The 20,614-nt window shown below is 45.2% G+C and overlaps 1 protein-coding gene across 3 annotated transcripts in view; it reads right to left on the reverse strand.

Moving 5' to 3' along the window:
- LOC308701508 (uncharacterized protein) overlaps positions 1-19,397 on the reverse strand; it is a 52,771-nt gene extending 33,374 nt beyond the window's left edge. The window contains exons 1-2 of one of the 3 annotated variants that reach the window (XM_081383827.1): positions 16,619-19,397; positions 97-750 (exon numbers count right to left, since the gene is read on the reverse strand). In XM_081383827.1, coding sequence (XP_081239953.1) covers positions 97-750; positions 16,619-16,934 — 970 coding nt within the window. In that variant the 5' untranslated portion in view covers positions 16,935-19,397. Of the gene's footprint in view, positions 1-96; positions 751-14,068; positions 14,299-16,618 lie in introns of those variants that run through there. The other 2 variants (XM_081383828.1, XM_081383829.1) reach the window with 2 other exon arrangements.
- Between the last annotated feature and the right edge of the window lie 1,217 nt (positions 19,398-20,614).

Below are 20,614 nucleotides of genomic sequence, written 5' to 3' on the forward strand. Positions count from 1 at the left end.
TTACCCCACTCAATACAGTAAATACAAAAAACCTGAATGCTATTACTGTATTCTCACAAATATGCTTTATTCAGAAAAGTAAATGAATTCACTCACCCGGTGTCTTGATCTTCTCCTGTAACTCTTTTATTTCATTACCCAGTTTCTCCTCTAGTTCATCTCTGACTCTCTTCTCTTGAGCTCTCATATACATCTGAAGTGAATAGGGTTCAGTCTTCATTCTCTCTACACAATCTAGCAGGTCTGAGATCTTTTTTTTGTCCTTTAACCCCATCACATGGTGCCCATTCCCATAGAGACTCACAACTCTCTGAGATTCTGCAGATGCTACAAAGTCTGACACACTTTTGTTAACAGTGAGTTCAGTAGTGAAAAGCACCATGAAGTGCTCATTAGAGAAAAATATTCTCTTAATCTTCTCCATTTCTGCTTTGTCTTCATTAGTCAGTGGACTGACAGGAGTAATGAGGACGAACACATGAACTCCAGGATCACAGAGAGACACACAGCGGAGAGTCTCCCGCATCACTTCCTCCTCTGAGATCTGACTGAGGGCTGGAAGCTGTATTACAGTAATCTGCCGTCCATTAATCTTCTCCTCTATCTTCACACACACATTTCTCTTCTCCTTCTGAAGTTTCTTAATTTGTTTATTTATTGTTCCTCTAAATATTTTAGACACCTTGTCCTTGAGTGTTGTATTGTTTCCACACAGCACAATGTTCAGCTTTGTTTTTCCAGAAGTAGTCACTGAAACAAAATTTAGACACAGATGACTCAGTTTAGCTTTGGTACAAAATGTATGCTTCATTAAAGGGGTTATGAATTGAAAAATCAAGTTTTCCTTGATCTTTTGACTAAGGGTGTCACGATTTCGATTTTAAATCGAAATCGATCGAAATTAATGCTCAATCTCGATTATCGAATCAAAAAATGGAATCGTCGATGCAGCCACGCCCCATATGTCACGTCACCTCGGCTTGCCTGTAATAGGTAAAACTCCTTTTCTCGAGAATATTGAAGCCTTTATTTTAAAACGCATTGCAGCTGCACAGCGAGAGCATCATAGCTCGTCTGAGTGAGCTGATTGGCTGTGCTGCGGCAACTGCACGAACCTATGGCGAGTTAGCAGTGGCGTGCGGTTCAATGAGAGCGCTTGGCGCCCTGCCAACCTCGAGCGCGCCAATTTGGACGCGGCTGAAGTGTATAAATTCAGAGAAAACTCGCCAAAGGACTTTAGGTTTAAATCGACTGAAGCGAAGTACCAGATATGAGCGAAATAGCACGGCAAGGCAACGCAGTAGTCATTCCCTTATCTCTAAGGGAACCGAGGTTACACAAGGAACCAAGTACGTTCCCTCACGAGAACCTTCTCTCGTACTGCGATGCAAACGCTGTGGGAACCCAATTTAAAACGCTGTGCTATTCGCCTGTGACTGCTCTGAGGAGTCCAGGGAGCCCCGGGTCTATAATAGGTTATATTGTTTAAGTTTCCAATTGACTGAAGATATAAGTTATTGTTACATTATGTTGTTAATAAACGTTTTAAATTTGACAATGTAGTGTGTGGTACATTGCGAACAAAGGTCAGATATTATTATATTGCATAAAAGTCTAAAAATGGCATAGCTTGTGCTTTCAATTTTTTTTTTTTAAATCGAGAATCGAATCGAACCGTGACTTTAGAATCGAAAATGTAATCGAATCGAGGATTTGGAGAATCGTGACACCCTTACTTTTGACATATAAAAGGTCATTGTACTATAAATATATTCTGTAAGTTTCAGAACTCAAAACTCCCTTGTTAGTCCAAAAACAGCTTTTAATGAAACCAAGCTCAGAAAACGACTCGTTTCTGATTTTGTCACATTATGAAAAAACGTCTCAGGTTACGCATGTAACCATGGTTTCCTGAGAAGGAGAATGAGACGCTGCATTCCCTAGAGGGCACTATGGGAAATGCCAGGGCACCTGTGCAATACGTCATCCACTTCTTGTCAGAAGGAGACGTGTGCAGGAATACCTGAAGCATGGCAAAGGGACACAGTGTTTCATTCCCCTACTCAGGGAGCCATGGTTACATGCGTATCCTGAGATGTTCCCTTTCGAAAAGGAACTCAAGGTGTGTAACCTAGGGGGTGCTATGGGGAACGGAATACCCATGCTGAAGGGATGAGTGCCTAAATGGCTAAAATTAGCCAAAGACTCAAAGGAGTCCCCATCCTAAAGGGGTGGTCACACTGCACTTTTCATTCCAATGACTTCCATTCAAACGCATACAAATGCGTCAGAACAGAAACGCAAGCACATGCGAAAAATTCCAAAGTTCAAGCTTGGTTAACTCTGAGCTGTGAATTGACCAGTAGAAGATTGATACGATACATCGAGACCTCTTGGCTGAATAAAAAGAGTGATATTTTCTGCAGTAAAATTGAGTAGATTTGATATTTTTGAGTTTTTTTGAGTGCATTACTATTTGTTATGTTGAATTCATGTTTATAAAAAAGACGCTTCATAGTGATGTCATATCATGACCATTGCAGTGTCTGAAAAACGTCTCGGTTACTGATGTAACCCTCGTTCCCTGAAGGAGGGAATGGGAGACATAACGTCGACGTGACGACGTAATTGGGATCACTTCAGGGAGCCATATCAACTTCGAGTGTCTACAGAACGAGCCAATGAACGTTGGCGTGCGTGAATCGCGTCACGCGCCCCCGCCCCGCCGCGCAGGTATAAACAGGAAGCGGGCGCACGCACACATTGTTTTTCGCTGAGGAGCCGAGATTTGTAACGGCCATGCAGCGATGGTCAGCAGCGGTGGCGACGGGACGTTACGTCTCCCGTTCCCTCCTTCAGGGAACGAGGGTTACATCAGTAACCGAGACGTTCCCTTTCAGTCACTCACGTTCGATGTAACGTCGACGTGACGACGTAATTGGGATCCCATGGAAAACACCACGGTTGCTGCCACATCCAGCGCCCTAAGCAAGACTCTCAGACCCCCAACTGCTGGGGCGGAAGACCTGCGTAGAGGGAGTTCAACTGCTGTTCCGTTACACCCCACACAGCGGAACTCTTGGATAACACTGGGAAAGCGTCAGGGCTGGACTGGGACAAAAAATCGGCCCGGGCATTTTTGCCCAGACCAGCCCACTATATGATCATAAACACCACCCATCTTTGCACGCCCTTAATTATATGCATACCAACTCCTATTCATTAAAACCACTAATGCCATGTAATGAGTGAGTATAGGAACGAGTGAGAGTTAACAGATGAAAATGAAATAAGTCAAAATTTGATATTTATTACAGTTGAACTATACTCCACAGTGATGAATCCTAAAACAAGCTATAAGCGGCTCTGGCATAGCAATACAAGTGTTTCTTACAGGATTTTTGTTAAAACTATGATGGTGTGACCTCGGTCCTTCCAGGGGGGTTTGGGGGCATGCTCCCCCGTGAGAAAATTTTGTGCATTTTAATGTTAAATTCATCAATCTGGTGCACTTTGAGAGTTCAAAATTAAAAGCTCCAACCCATATTCAGTGTGCAAATTAAACAAAGAAAAATTCAAACCTCTTTTAGTTACAGTGTCTACATTACACCTACTACATAATAATAGTTATAATATTAATCCAATGACAGTAATAGCCATATTTTGTAAAACAAATGCACTAAAAAATAAAGGAAACTTTCATAATTAGTGTTGTACCAATTTCTATACTTGAAAGAGATAAGCACATGATCTTTTATTTTGACGCAAACCGCATCAACCTTTTATTTTGGCGGAAAATATGGTTTACAAACGCCTCTAGTGAATTGCGGTAATCGTCAACAATGCAGATGTGGAAATAATCTACACTCATGACATGGCCTAAGTGTTTTGAAAGTAGTTCTGCTTACCGCGGACTCTACACTCTCTCATCTCTCTCCTGATCCTCCGTCCTCACTATCATCATCTGCCGCTGGAGCTGATGAAAGTCAGAAAACATATATTTTGACACAGTTTACAGTGTCTGCTTTAAGGGCCTGGTTCTATTTTTTTTTCACGCTATTTATCTGCACATTCCTTGCGTTTCTTCTCCATCTATTTTGACAGATACACACTGACACTGCTGCACGCTCGCTCACTCGTTTAAAGTTGTGATTGGGCCAGCCAAGTGTCAATCAAGAAAAGAGCCAATGGGCCGCTGATCTACGTGTTTCATGGGCTGGTCCGTCAGAAAAAAAAAACGAACACTGACTTTGACAAATGCATTACACCGGCACAAACCCAGCGCCGCCAATTAAGCAAAACAAAACAAAACGAATGGGCCGCCGATGTACAAATTTTATGGGCCGTAATAGAACAAAGCGTACCTCTCCAGGGGAAAGAACGCTGCGGAGCCACATCCTGCCCGAAGGGAGGTAACATGTGGAGAATACACATATGGACTGGCCGAAGGGGCAGTGCGACATATGGAATGTCACTGGGGTGGCTCCAGCCGAAGGGGGAGACTACACCGACAGTGACGGCAGAGCAGACTCTGCCGAGGGAAGACACGGGCTCACCGCAGGGAGCTGGTCGTGGAGGAATACACATATGGGATCGCCGCAGGGATCACCACATATGGAACCCAGCCTAGCACAAGTTACACAAGCATCCAAGCACTAGGCCTGGCGTCGGACGCTCCGCAACGTCCGACTGACGAAGGGGTGTGGAGGAACTCACAGGGTTCGCCAAGTGGGGAACTCGACTGGAGTAAAAAGCGCACGTATCCGTTCCTAGGAAGGGAGTGGCGCAGCAAGCCGACACTAGAGCGGGAACTTCGGTGTTACCGGCTAGTAGAAGCGAGCACACAGGAAGAAACCGGCTCAACACGTAAGCTATAAAACCTAGCGAACGTGTTAGGTGTCGCCCAGCCCGCAGCTCTACAGATGTCTGTCAGCGAGGCGCCGTGAGCCAGCGCCCAGGAAGAAGCGACACTCCTAGTGGAGTGGGCTTTCAACCCAGGCGGGCAGGGCACGCCTTGGGCTTCGTAAGCCAAGGCGATGGCATCCACTATCCAGTGGGCCATCCTCTGCTTGGAGACAGCCTTCCCTTTCTGCTGGCCTCCGTAACAGACGAAGAGCTGATCTGAGGTCCTGAGGCTTTGCGTTCTGTCCACGTACAGACGCAAAGCGCGAACGGGACAGAGAAAAGCCAGGGCTGGGTCTGCCTTCTCCAAAGGCAGCGCTTGCAGGTTCACTACCTGGTCCCGGAAGGGAGTGGTAGGAACCTTGGGCACGTATCCGGGCCGGGGTCTCAGGATGTTATCCGGGCCGAATTCTAGGCACGATTCGTCGACCGAAAATGCATGCAGGTCCCCTACCCTCTTGATAGAGGCCAATGCAACCAGGAGTACTGTCTTACAGGACAGAATTTTTAACTCAGCTGATTGCAGAGGCTCAAAGGGTGGTCTCTGAAGTGCCGAAAGGACCAGAGACAAATCCCAAGAGGGTATAGAGAGTGGGCGAGGAGGATTCAGTCTCCTTGCTCCCCTCAGGAACCTGACGATCAGGTCATGCTTTCCCAAAGACTTACCATCAACAGCATCGTGATGTGCAGCAATAGCGGCAACATACACTTTAAGGGTGGAGGGAGACAGCCTTCGCTCCAGCACTTCTTGCAGGAAGGAAAGCACGGCTCTGATCGAGCAAGATCGGGGGTTCTCCTCATGAGAGGAGCACCATTCAACGAACAGGTTCCACTTCAATGCATAGAGGCGCCTCGTAGAGGGGGCTCTAGCGGAAGTGATGGTGTCAACTACCGCAGGGGGTAGGTCACTTAGAACCTCCGCGTCCCGTCCAGGGACCAGACATGGAGTTTCCAGAGGTCTGGACGCGGGTGCCATAGGGTAACCCGTCTCTGAGAGAGCAGATCCTCTCTCAGAGGGATGGGCCAGGGAGGGGCTGTCGCGAGGAGCACTAGTTCCGGGAACCAGGTCCGGTTGGGCCAATACGGCGCAACTAACAAGACCTGCTCCTCGTCCTCCCTGACTTTGCACAAGGTCTGTCAAGTCAAGTCAAGTCAAGTTTATTTATATAGCACTTTTCACAACATAGGTTGTATCAAAGCAGCTTCACAGTAATAAATTAAAACAATACATCAATGTTTGTTTCTAGTGGAACGTCCACGTTTGGTAATGCTGATCAATGGTATCGTTGATTGATTAATTCAATTAAATATCCCCAAATATCCCCAAATGAGCAAGCCAAAGGCAACAGTGGCAAGGAACCGAAAAACTCCATCAGGTGACCTAATGGAGAAAAAAAAACCTTGGGAGAACCCGGGCTCAGTCGGGGGCCAGTTCTCCTCTGGCGTTTATGAACTAGAGACCGGATTTAACTGTAAGATTAAAAGTATTATATAAATGCCTGGCTGAAGAGATGCGTCTTTAATCTAGTTTTAAACTGGGAGAGCGAGTCTGAGCAACGAACAGTATCCGGAAGACTATTCCAGAGTTTTGTAGCTAAATGTGAAAATGCTCTCCCTTCTTTGGTGGATCTGGATATCCTAGGTATGATCAAAAGCCTCGAATTTAGTGATCTTAAAGAGCGCGATGGATTATAGGGCGATAGAAGATCGGTTAAATAGACTGGAGCTAAGCCGTTTAAGGCTTTATAAGTCAGTAGCAATACCTTGTAATTAATACGTGACTTTATAGGTAACCAATGTAGTGATGATAAAATTGGTGTTATATGATCATATTTTCTTGATCTAGTTAGAACTCTAGCGGCGGCATTTTGAACTAACTGTAGCTTGTTTATTGAGGATGCAGGACAACCAGCTAATAAAGCATTACAGTAATCTAGTCTCGAGGTCATGAATGCATGAACTAACTTTTCTGCGTCAGAAACTGATAGCATGTTACGTAGCTTAGCAATGTTTCTAAGGTGGAAAAAGGCTGTTTTTGTAACATATGAAATATGATTTTCAAAAGAAAGGGTGGCAGTCTAGTCTAACACCCAGGTCTTTTACTGTAGAGGATGAAGTAACAGGACATCCTACTATGTTAAAGTTGTATTGTGAGAGGTTTTGTGGGTGGTTTTTTGAACCGATAAGTATTACCTCTGTCTTGTCTGGATTTAATAAAAGGAAATTGCGCGTCATCCAATCTTTTATATCTTTAACACACTCTGTCAATTTGGATAATTTAGCGTTTTCATCCGGCCGTGATGAAATATATATTTGAGTGTCATCAGCATAACAATGGAAACTAATTCCATGTTTCCTTATAATATTTCCAAGTGGCAGCATATATATTGAGAATAATAGAGGGCCTAAGACAGATCCCTGCGGCACTCCATAGTTTGCTGGAGTTATGATCGATTTTTCTCCATTTAAATAAACAAAATGGTAGCGGTCAGATAAATACGATCTAAACCAGCTTAATGCTTGTCCTTGAACACCAGTATAATTTTGTAGTCGATCTAAGAGTATTGTATGATCTATAGTATCGAACGCAGCACTAAGATCAAGTAAAACTAGTATTGAGATACAGCCTTGGTCAGAAGCTAAAAGTAAATCATTTGTGATTTTAACGAGCGCAGTTTCAGTGCTATGATGCGGCCTGAACCCAGACTGAAACTTTTCATAGATGTCATTTTCTTGCAAGAAAGAGCCCAGTTGAGAGGACACAACTTTTTGTAGTATTTTAGTCTGTGCAAGAAGGCTCACTGGGGGAAATGCATACTTGCGTAGGCCCCGGGGCCAGCTGTGTGCCAGAGCATCCAAGCCGAGGGTCCCCTCGGTCAGGGAATAGAACAACTGGCAGTGAGACGTGTCCGGAGCGGCAAACAGATCTACCTGTGCGGTCCCGAAGCGCCTGAAAATCAGCTGGACCACCTGGGGATGGAGTCGCCATTCTCCCGGCAGCACCTGCTGACGTGAGAGCTTGTCGGCTGCACGATTGAGCAGGCCCGGAATGTAAACGGCACGAAGCGACCTCAGATGCTTCTGACTCCAGAGGAGAAGATGGCGGGCGAATTGTGACATGCGGCGGGAACGTAGACCACCTTGGCGGTTGATGTACGCAACAGTCGCAGTGCTGTCCGTACGGACCAGTACGTGCTTGCCTAGTAGCAGCGTTTTGAAACGGCTCAGTGCAAGACGTACTGCTAACAACTCGAGGCAGTTGATGTGCCAATGCAGTTGAGGCCCCGTCCACAGACCTGAAGCTGCATGCCCGTTGTACGTGGCCCCCCAGCCGGTGGCAGAGGCATCCGTGGAGACCACAGAGTGCCTGGACACTTGTTCCAGGGGAACACCTGCCCGCAGGAACGAAGGGTCCGACCACAAGCTGAGAGTTTGGCGACAGTGCGGAGTCACTTGGACCCGGCACGAGCCGCTCTGCCACGCCCATCTCGGGACTCGATCGTGGAGCCAGTGTTGGAGCGGCCTCATATGAAGCAATCCGAGCGGCGTAACCGCGGCTGCAGATGCCATATGCCCTAGGAGCCTCTGAAAGAGTTTCAGTGGTGCCGTTGTTCTGCGTCTGAGCGTGCTCATGCAGTTCAACACTGACTGGACACGGGCCTCGGTGAGGCGCGCTGTCATGTTGACCGAGTCCAACTCCATACCGAGAAAAGAGATCCTCTGCCCGGGGGTGAGTTTGCTCTTTTCCCAGTTGACCCGAAGCCCTAGGTGGCTGAGGTGACTGAGCACCATGTCCCTGTGTTCGCACAACTGCTCTCTCGACTGGGCCAGAATAAGCCAATCGTCGAAGTAGTTGAGAATGCGAACACCACGCTCGCACATGGGAGCACTGGCCGCCTCCTCGACTTTCGTGAAGACGCGGGTCGACAGGGCCAGCCCGAAGGGTAAGACCTTGTACTGATATGCCCGTCCTTCGAACGCAAAGCGAAGAAACGGTCTGTGTCGAGGGAGAATCGAGACATGAAAGTACGCGTCCTTCAGGTCGATCGCTGCAAACCAATCTTGGGGACGGATGCATTTGAAAATGCGTTTCTGCGTCAGCATCTTGAACGGTAGCCTGTGAAGGGACCGGTTCAGGACACGCAGGTCCAAGATTGGTCGTAACCCACCACCTTTCTTGGGTACAATGAAGTACGGGCTGTAGAAGCCGGTCTTCATATCGGCTGGAGGGACCGGCTCGATCGCGTCCTTCGCCAGTAGGACTGCGATCTCGGCCCTGAGCAAGCGGGACTAACGGCACCACAGACGTACCCGGGGTAGGGCAGCGCGGCGGAATGCAGGGACCTGACTCGGACGGCACAGCGGCCCGAAGTGGGGTCTGAGTGTGTGGTGCAACACATACCTGCTTCCGACGAAGGGCAGAGTGAGTGTGAGGAGGCGACAGCACGTCCGGAACACAGCCACTGCTGCTTGCTGGCGATGAAAGAGGGGCTCGGGAGTGACAAGGCATGGCGGCGGCGTCGACTGCCAAGTGCGCCCTCTTGGGGCCCAGAGGTTTCAGAAATTGCTCTTTTTTTGAAAATGTGGGTACCACCCGTGGGTCAGTGGCGGAACAAAAAGAAAAGGAAACAAAAGATTCTCCGCCCGGCCCTCCACCGGGGGAAGGAGTGGCGCCTTCGCCATCTCCTGAAGAGCAACTTGATCCACCTCCGGGCCGCCCGTCTCAGGGTCGTTTGCACCGTCGCTTGCCTCCTGGTTTGGCAGCGGCCTGGACGGGCGGGGTCGGCTTCCTACAGCTTGCTCCGCGCTGAGGCCTGGATGGTTGCTGGGGCTTAGCGGGAGCGGAGGACGCCGCAGAAGGCCGACCTCGGCGACGAGTAGACGGAGGGTCTGCGGCCGGCGGACGGGTGGGAGCAGCAGCGGTCCGCCGGGGCAGGATGTCGCCGAACAACCCAACCTGGGAAAGAGGGGCATCCAGGATTGCCCCGCCAAGAGGAAGCGGACGCCGGACACAGCTGCATCGCGACGGCCCGCTCCACTGGGGGATATCCACATACCCCTTAGCTGCCCCGCCGTCGAGGGTGGCGAGGGGTGAGGAGCAACTAGAACGGCTTCGGGCACTATACGGTGCCTTCCACGTCCTAGAAAGCTCCTCATGCACTTCCGGAAAGAAAGGTACCGGGGCGGCGCACTGAGAACCAGCAAGGCCCGCCCCGCCCCGAGAAACCAATCGTCCAACCGAGAAGGTTCGGGACGTGGTGGAGGATTCCACGCAAGCCCGACCTTCTCGGCGGCCCGGGAAAGCATAGCAGTCCATTCTGGATCTGGCTCGGACAACGCTACACACCCCGAGGGGGGCAACGCAGCCGAGTCGTCATTTCCAGAGGACAGCTCCCCCTCCGATGCTGCGATCGACATCTGATCGTCAGCTGGAGCCCCAAAGGAAACGGTTGGCCGTTCCGGAGAAGGACCAAGACGTTCACTAAGGAGCCCCAATGGCGACAGCGCTTGTGAGGCGTGAGGGGCCGGCGGAGGATGACTCGACGGGGAAGCCCTCACGGTAATCCTCAGATCACCCTGGTCATGCACCGAAGTAGGTCTATTCTGCGGGGCAGAATAGATACTAGATCGGGGCATAGGCGAGGGGACTGCACCTCCCTTGAGGTAAGCAAATCTTGATCTAAGCGCTGCAATAGTCATATTCCCGCAATGGGAACATGAACTATCCACAAAAGCTGCCTCAGCGTGTTGAATGCCCAAACACGAGAGGCAACTGCTGTGGCCATCTGCTGGCGCCAGGGAACGACGGCATCCAGAAACGCACAAGCGGAATGACATCTTGAAAAAGACGCAGGGTCACGCTTGTGTTGCTCTTTTAGTAAAAACAAAAAAATAGAAACTCTCTTTCAGTGCTGAGGCACCCAGGGGTAGCCGTGGTGTGAATAACACACAGGGGAAACGCCCACCGATACCGACACACACACACAATACACAAACAGCAGTGCTGTGAAAACAGCAGTTGAGAGCTGCAATGCTCGCGGCCACCACTGATCGCGCCGTCACACCAACACGAATGAGAGTCTTCTCGTTCTCAGTAAGCAGTCTGTAGGTTCAGAAGTCAAACGAAAGCTCGGCTCCGAAGTGAAAGACAATGTGTGCGTGTGCCCGCTTCCTGTTTATACCCGCGCGGCGGGGCGGGGGCGCGTGACGCGATTCACGCACGCCAACGTTCATTGGCTCGTTCTGTAGACACTCGAAGTTGATAGGGCTCCCTGAAGTGATCCCAATTACGTCGTCACGTCGACGTTACGTCGAACGTGAGCGACTGAAAGGGAAATTTTGCATGCTCAAAGTCTAGTGTGACCGCGGCTTAAGGTGCACACCAGCATCGCGATAAAAGACAAGACCCCTGACCCCTTATTTACACTCCACACATCTGCGGCGCATTACAGCTCCAATGAGGTTTTGTTCTGTCCTCCACGCGGTGCCAACAAGCATTTCAGAAGCGAAGCGACTGGATGCGTGAGACAAACGTCTTGATTTTTGGGGTTCTACCATGGTTAAGTTGGCTAAATTGTTATGTTTGCCCTGTTTGATTGTGTTTATTGTTGTGTTTATTGCTATGTCCTATTTTATTGTGCTGTAGCCTACAGACAAAGGTAATACACTTAAAAGTTCCATTATGAACGATAAGGATAAAAGATTTGTGTGTTTTAGTCTTTTAAAATACATCCTAAATTATCTTGTATCTATATTTCACATACAGTGCCTGTGAGCAGGAGGAGCACACTGGCTTTTGGATGCGCCGTCCGTCAAAAATAGACAAGGCGCCTATCTAACGTGCCGCAGACGTGTGAATAAATAAGTAATATAAGTAAATAAGGGGTCACAAAAACCAGAGCTTCTGAAGAATGGAGGCCTCAGCAGGATAACTCTAAAAGAGAGGAGGCCTAACTACATTCTCTTATTCAGGCCAGCATTTAAGGAGGCTCACAGTGAGCCTAACACTCACAACTTCTGTTAGACAGCTAGCAACTTAGACTAACTGGACCGCGAAGCCCTGCAGAGTGGAGGTTTTAGTACAGCATCTCTGTTCTTTTTTTAAATGCACACATTGCAAAAAAGTGTGCATTTAACCCCCTCGGGGGTCAAGCGCACTAGATCATGTGTCAGATTCTATCACTCTGAAAAGAATCATATGAGAACAGACACGAATGCATCGCTATGAGGGCCTTAAACTCCCTCGAGAGCTGAACACGCTTGTGCAAATGCTAACTACTGTCCCTCAGGAGAGACCAGAAAAGAAAAAGCTTCTTGTACTAAGTCTAGTGAATCCATAATACCTACCAGCATTCCACACAAATGCGCGTCCCACATCCCTCGAGAATAGAGACCGCGCGAACAGAGCTTTTCATTGAGAAATCCTCACAATGTCCGCATTCAACTTCTTTGAGAGCTAAACGCGCATGCTTCTCACTCATGTACAATCAAATGGTCTTCTAAAGACAAGAAAGACGATGACGTATTGCACAGGTGCCCTTTTATACTCACGGTCGTACCAGTAGTTGCATCATAGGCTGACACCTGCCAATGTCAAGTTCATTGTTGTGTTTAGACTCATGTTTCAGACACCGGTCATGCCGGAGGCATTCCCCCATAGTGCCTCCTAGGGGGCGCAGCGCAAGTTCTCTTTCTCATGCCAAAGCTATCAAATCTCGTTTTTACATACAATGAAACCTGACGGGTCATGATAGATGCAAGAACCAGTTAGTTTGTGCTCAGGTTTTCATTGTTCTTCTGCTCTTTTCTATGGCCCTTTTTTCATCTGGTATTAAGAAGTGTTTTGGTCGATCGGGTTACGTGGACGACGCTATATACAGGTGTAAATGGTGTCGAAAATATTTTGAGCTTGTCCACTTTTAACCACTTCTAATGGATCCACTGAAGGCAAGTTGTGGAGAACCCATGTGCAGTTAATTCACACAACAAGAGCCAAGATCAAACATAAAACAAAAGACATATGTATGAAGACATATGTATAGTATACTGTATGACTGTATAGCATCAAGAGTGTTGAAAACAGCGCCATCTTGTGGCAGGTCAAATTTACAGCAGTCATGTTTATGAGCAGCTGAGTGCACAGCGCCGTTGTTTTATCCATTAAGCACAAATAAAAGCCTGACAACGCTAAATGTTCAGTTTTCTGATAATATAATTCACATATTAAAGTGTGGCAATAAAATAATTTTAACAATTATATTAAAGGGCCCCTATTATGGATTTTTGAAAATTACCTTTCATGTAGTGTGTAACACAGCTCTGAGTACATGAAAACATCCTGCAAAGTTTTAAATCTGAAAGTGAACCGTATATAAAGTTATCGTCTTTCAAAAGTAAGAGTCGACTCTGAGTCAATTAAATTGTTTTTCAAACAAGTCATAAGCCGTTTCGTTGTGATGTCAAGACGAAACATTAGTATATTGCCCGTCCACTTATTGCACGCGGGAAAACTCGAACCTCAAACCGGCAGCTGATCCCTGTGGACACTGGATAGCATCATGTTAAGAAGACGCTGTGCTCTACAATGTGAAGGTAAAGCCAGTTTTCACTGCCCAAGGACGAGCATGTGGAGAATCAGAGGTTAAAGTTCATCTTTACCACGATACCACAGCAGTATAATCCTAAACTTTTGCTGTGATCCCTTTATTTCACTGACGACTGCTTCCCAAATCTCGTAGTTCAATGCAGGATTCACAAACCACTTGCTCTTGAAAGATGGTGTTCAAAATACTTAGATTTGAGTTTTATATTGTGTAGGTCTCCTGCTAACTGGCTAACTCACGTTATCACTGTCTTAGTGAAATACTGCTAATCAGCTGTGGACACGATTACCTAAAACTGTGTCTATTAATGCAGATCATCTGTCGTTCTCACTACTCTGAGGAAAGATTTGTTTTGCCAATGTTTATGTTACATCAGATCATTCACGCTGGAGCTCGGCTAATGTACACGCAATGTTATTGATACAGTTTCCACGTGTTCACCGCAATATATTAGAAAAATACTCGGTAAATAAATTAGTACAAGTAAAATAATGTTTGTTGATGGACATGCACTTGTTAATGCTGATGGTGAGGAATTACAGTTGCAAAATCCCATAATGTACCTCAAACTGAGTAGTGTATCACTGAGAAACACTGAGTCCTGCTCGCGTCGTCCTGATGGAGGTTCGGGTTCAATAACTAGTTCTTCCAGTGTTTCATCATCAGACTCCCATTGATATGGTCAAATCGACGTCATTGTTCGTTACTGTGTTTAGTTTACGGTGAAGGAAGCCTCAGGACAAGCAGAGCTGACGATTTTATGGCAATAGGCGTTTTTGTTTTCGACGCGTGCACTTGTAAACCAATCACAACAGACTGAGCTGTCTGGCCAATCAGAGCAGAGTAGCTCACGGAAAGGAGGGATTTAGAGAGATTGATTCATCTGACGAGTCGTTTGAGAATCTTTGAAAATCTGGTGATGTGCAAATGTATATTATGAGGAAATTAAACTTTTTTTTAACCTTTTTTGCATGTAAACATGTTGTAGGTAGGAGACTCCTAAACAACATTAGGAAACTATTATAGTGAACAATGAGAAGAGAAGTATTTCATCTTAAACAAATTGTTTTTGAAATGAGGAGTAAGCTAATCTAACTAATCTTTTATTTTCCTCAAAACTCGTCGGTTATGGAGTGATGCGCTATAAAATTATTTAGGGGCAAATTAATTGTAATTAATATTAACTTAATAATAAAAGTAATAGTAATAATAATTTAATACATTAATTGGAAATGTCCTCTTGATAAACCCGCATCAGCGCATCGCGTCTATCAGCTGATCATCGTCTATCGTCTATTTTTTATTTATTAAAAACTTAAAGTATTAATTTAAGGTACATTTAGAACGGATAAAAATGTAACTTGCGATTAATCACAAGTTAACTCATGACAATCATGTGATTAATCTCGATTAAATATTTTAATCAATTGACAGCCCTAATCAATAGTCTTCCTTTCACCTGTGCACAACAGCTTTATTGGCATTGGCTGTACAAACTGTAAATGATCTGTTTAGGTGTTTGTGTTGAAGAGGGCTCTGCCCTTTTCTCTTGTCCCCTGCTTTGTTGGAGGGGTTAATTCATGTATGTTACATGTCCAGCAGCAGCATGTCTTACATGCTCACAGCAATGTCTGTGAAGGGATTTGCAGTAGCAAATCTCAGTACTTGTTCTGCAGCAGCAGCGTAGCAGATCTATAACAACAGTAACAGTATTACTCAAAATGTGTCTGAAGACTATATTCAGCTGCTTACTTTGTCTTTCTGTCGGTCTGATACTCTATTCCAAAATATTATGTACAAACACTTTAGGTTTTTTTCAACATAAACAAAACAGATTAGTAAAAAGAATAGCCATTCAAGTCACACAGTAGTGCTACTGATTTTTCTCAGTCATCTTCTGTACCATTTAGGGGTGTAACGGTTCACAAAATTCACGGTTCGGTTCAATACGATACACTTGTGTCATGGTTCGGTACGTTTTCGATACAGCAAAAAGAAAGAAATGCCAGAGAATTTTTTTTTTTTTTATTAAAACTAACATAATAAAGTATGATATATATATATTTTTTTACTTTGAGCAATTCTAGTGATATACTGTGAATATATATATATTTCTAGTGATATAGTGATGACTCTTCCTAGGAGCATATAAAACAAAACAGCTCTTTGGAAAAAATTAAATAGCCTAATATTGTAGTAGGCTAATTTAAAAAGAGGCCTATTTTAGTTCAGATTTACATTTGAGGGCAGCAATTGTATTCATAATGTCAAAATAAAACCGACGTAATGTTACTTGAAGGCATTATGCCTACTATTCCTGCCAAACTTCCATTGTTGCAGTTACTACAGTAAATCCATGGTGAATGTTGCAGATCTGTGGACACTGGATAGTTCATTCATGGCACAATGTTTCTTCCTGGTTTCCACGTCAGCGCTGTTTGATCCGTTAATAAAGGAGAAAAGTGAATGTTTCTCACTAGATCTCGCAGCGATGTTATTACTTCTGTGGTGAATTCAAATGCTTTATTTACTGGATCTCTTATTAGCGCTGTGTAGTAACAGTGTCACATGATCACGATCGGCTCGCGCTACACTGGTCCAAACTGATAAACAGTCCTTCAACCACATAATAACGAGCAGTTTCTTTCCGCTTGCATTACGTTTGCCAATTGATGTCGGCTTGCCACGCGCGACCCGCCTACATTTGAAATAACGAAATTTTGGTCGGCAGGAAAAATGGTCCAACGAACCGTTCGGTTTGAAAATGCGTACCGAACACTGAACCGAAGCCTCGTACCGAACGGTTAAATACGAATACGTGTATCGTTACACCCCTAGTATCATTACACTGTAACTATTATCACTTTGCCTGCCAGCGTTTTAAAAAAAATGTTGCCATCCAGTGCCACCATTTTTGATACTTTCTGATACTACTTTTTGATCAGAAGATTCTGTACTCTTTTAGAAGATGCTTAAAAGCGCCAGCCCCCCATATAACAATGAAAGCATGGAAAGCTAGAAAATCTGTCAATGGCAGAGAAAGAGTTAAAGGATTAAATAGTTGTTTATGAGCATATTCAAGGTATTATCCAGAAAAAAAGACTTTGACAAACCTCCTCCATCACTTCCTGTTTTTTTGTTCTCGTTGAGTTTTCCATCCTCGTTGTGATCATAATCCTCCTCCTCTTTGTCGTCTCCTTGAACTGAACCTCCAGATCTGCTCAGATCTCCATCCACTGATGATCCATCATCTCCATCCTCATACATGTTACAGATGAGAAATTCTTCATGTTCTTCCTGGAGTATCTTCTCTGTCCTTCTAATCATCTCAGAGCGCCATCCTGGGTTTCTTGCATCAAACTGAAGATGTCTTCCTCCACACTCCTTTATTAAATTATGAATAGCATTATTTACAGTCTTATAAATCATGAATGTCCATGGCTCTTCATCAGTAGTCAGCACTATGGTGTGTTTAATGGCCTTCTCACTGAAGAAGTTCAGCACATATTTCACTCTTCTCAGGTCCTCCTCACTGAAGTCATTATACTGTAGTACGAGTAAGATCACATGAGGTCCTGGAGCACACAGAGACACACACTCTCTCACTCTCTGTGTGATCTGATACTGTGTGAGATGTGGCTGGAGTAGGTGAGAACTGTTGATGACTGAGATGCAGTGGTGGACAATAACGAAGTAAATGTAATTCGTTACTGTACTTAAGTAGTTTTTTTGCGTATCTGTACTTTACTTGAGTATTTAAATTTTGGAAGACTTTTACTTTAACTCCACTACATTTCAAAGTCAAATATCTTACTTTTTACTCTACTACATTTTCAAAATCAGTCGTTCCTTTTTATTTATGAGTGGATAAAAACTTAACTGGTCAAACGAGCCACCAATCACTAGCCTACAACGTGCGTGCTTTGTTTTGAACTTGCCTTGGCGCTTTCTGCGTGAACCAGAGCTGTTAAATATGAGAGTTGCGACCATAGACAGTATAGATAGGTTTCCGATGACGTCACATTTCTCCCGCAACTCCTTACGGCGCCATCTTGTGTGTCAAGTGGGTCAAGCGTGTGTGTTACGGAGCATGATAATATCCTGAATCGTTATTATTCTGAACATAAAAATCATCCGATTATTCTCCGTTTGGCTGGAGTTAATGTTCAGTGCTGCTCTTGTGAACATTTAGAGGTTTTGTGCTCTGGAGATGTGACACTTTATCTAATCATTTCCAAGATGGGCTAGCTAAATGCGCTAACGTTAGCTCTCATCGGCTGTCAAATCGCTGTACCCAGGCGGCTACTATCGACACAGCCCTTGAGAGGTGTTGGTTGGGCAGAAGCACACTCTGACGATTGTCCACCTTCATCACTTTCTCTGTGGCCACATCAGCTGGTCGAGCCAGAGGCTACACCTGGAGCACATCGCTCCGTGCCTCTGCTCTCCATCTCTCTCCTACACTAAATTAGTTCGGAGCGTTGTGTTGTTGTTTTTTTTTACCCAGATGGTGTTGTCTTGACACTGAGTCTAAATGTACCGTATAATAAAGGCTGTGCAGATATCAGCCGCCTGGCTACAGCGATGTGAACCGCCAATGCAGGGCTCCAGACTAACATTTCCACGAGGGAGAGAGAGCAAGACAGCGCTTAGTTTGGAGACGGTGAAGTTTTGTTTACACATTCGCCTGGCTCCGAAGAGAGAGAGAGAATGCACGCGCGCGACCGGCTCTCTCTCTCTCTCTCTGCTTGTTCTTTCAGTTAAACATGCGCCCAGTTCATCTACATTACTCACCGATCAAATAAGACTTTGGCGGGACAAAAATTCATTTTGGCGAGCGCTAAAACAAGTTCAATGCAGGAGAATTCATGCGTGAATTTAACTGAGTAGTACATGACATGCACTCGCACAAATGCGACCATATAAAAATTTAACTCGCACATTCTAACAAAATAATTGTATGCTTCCAGAGACTTTCTTCCTCTTAATTCGTCAAAAGTGTACGCACTAACAGTGTGGATGAGATACTTGGCAATGTCCATTTCCTGAATATCGGGGTACGCCGCAGGATTAGCCTAACTTACATAACCAGTCCTCTTTCGACATTGTGTAAGGATCCTTTCCATCGATATAACTCAATTTCTCATCATATCTTGCCTGGCAAACATCGTCTGTGTCCCTGTAAATAACCTTCACCTTGTCGCCAGGTTTGGAGGAATTTGTCATCGTTATCTCAACACAAAAGAGTCAAAAATACTTTATATTAACTGGCTTTCTATTAATGCAGCACAGTGGCTTACTGACAGCTTTGACACACAACATGGCGGCGCGCCGCAGAGGATAATGGGTAATTCGCGAAACGGAAACCCATCTATAAGGTTGCGACACACTATAGGCTTGTTCGACTTGAACCGGAGCTGCACAGACCGATCAGTTTATGACATCGCGAGAGTGATTGAAAAGCATACAGAGCCGTCTACACTAGTACACTCTAATCGATCTCGCAGTATTTTAAAGGTCCCGTTGCATGCGATTCCATGTTTCAAACTTTAGTTAGTGTGTAATGTTGCTGTTAGAGTATAAATAATATCTGTAAAATTATAAAGCTCAAAGTTCAATGCCAAGCGAGATATTTTATTTAACAGAAGTTGACTACAAAAAACGGCTCGATTGGACTACACCCCTCTACTTCCTGCATTAGTGACATCACCAGAACCGTTTCTTGACTAACCTCCGCCCACAGGAATGCTCCCTCAACTCTACTGGCTACTTGCGCACTTCTTATAACTTAGCCTACTGTGTTTACTCAGCTCTTACGGTGATTTTCTGAAGTAAATCTGACGCTTCATCTTTTGTGTGATGTACAATAAACTTTATTAAACTCATCAGTACATGTTTGATCATCATTCAGACAGCAGACTTGTAGGTTATTAATAAATAATGGATACATAGCCTACAAGCAGATGACAAATACGTTATAATAACCGTAATTAAACTACTAAACCATACCTGTTTCATCTCTATACAGCACTCTGTCTCTGTAGGCATTATTGTCCGACTCGAAATGAACGCCGTTACTGAGAGTTTCTGATATTATCATCATTCCGTGAGATGAATTTTTCCTGACAGACTGAGCGCGAGCTCATGAAGCTCCGCCCCCTGTGTCGTCCAGCAGCACCTCATTTGCATTTAAAGGGGACACACTGAAACGGCTCGTTTTTCTGAGCCCCAAAAAATGTCAATTTAAACATGCTGTAAAAAATGATCTGTTGGGTATTTTGAGCTCAAACTTCACATACACACTCTGGGGACATCAGAGACTTATTTTACATCTTGTGAAAAGGGGCATAGAACGGGACCTTTAATATCATTCGAATGGCCTGTGCAGTGTGCAGCCGCTGTGATCTCGCCGCCGCGCGGTCACGTGATTAGACCCCTTTTGCGCCTACGTCACGGCGCTAGCTGGAGGCAAAACAAACGGAAAACTGGAGGCGGCCAATACAAACCAGCACAGATTCGGCTACATAATAAGGAGCTTAAATTATTATTTTTATTATTAAAAGTCATCTTGTTGTGTTCTTGGGTGCAAGAATCAATGAAAAATGAGTATGCTGTATCTGGAATTTTTATTTCTAGAAAATATTCATATCATTAAAATTGCACCGTAGTGTCACTCTTTACATTGTCGTCTTGGCGCTGGCTAGGCAGAACTGCGGATCGCACCACACAAGTATTTACATGACCATTCAGCACATAGTTATATTATAGGCATCTAAATATATTTATATGTCCTCAGTTTCTCTTTACCCTCGGTTTCTCTATCGGGCAGGTGTAGAAGTCAGGCCACTCAACCGGAGGTAGCGTTAACGTTAATCCTGTCAGTTCGTCCATTGACTGAGCGTGTACGGTCATCTGGTTCCGTCCGTTAAAATTAACTTTTGCAAATAACAATCGGCATCCTGGACAGTGAGTGACCTTGCACATTAAGACAAAATCGGATTTTCTCCAGTCATTGTTATAAAACAAGCTAACAAAACTTGCAAACTAACGTTAGTGAAGCGGCCAGAGAGATCTTTCTGCCTCCAGCTAAGCTCCGCCCACACAAATAC

Source organism: Scardinius erythrophthalmus (genome assembly GCF_964197995.2).
Source record: "Scardinius erythrophthalmus genome assembly, chromosome: 14".
Classification (NCBI taxonomy): Eukaryota; Metazoa; Chordata; class Actinopteri; order Cypriniformes; family Leuciscidae; genus Scardinius; species Scardinius erythrophthalmus.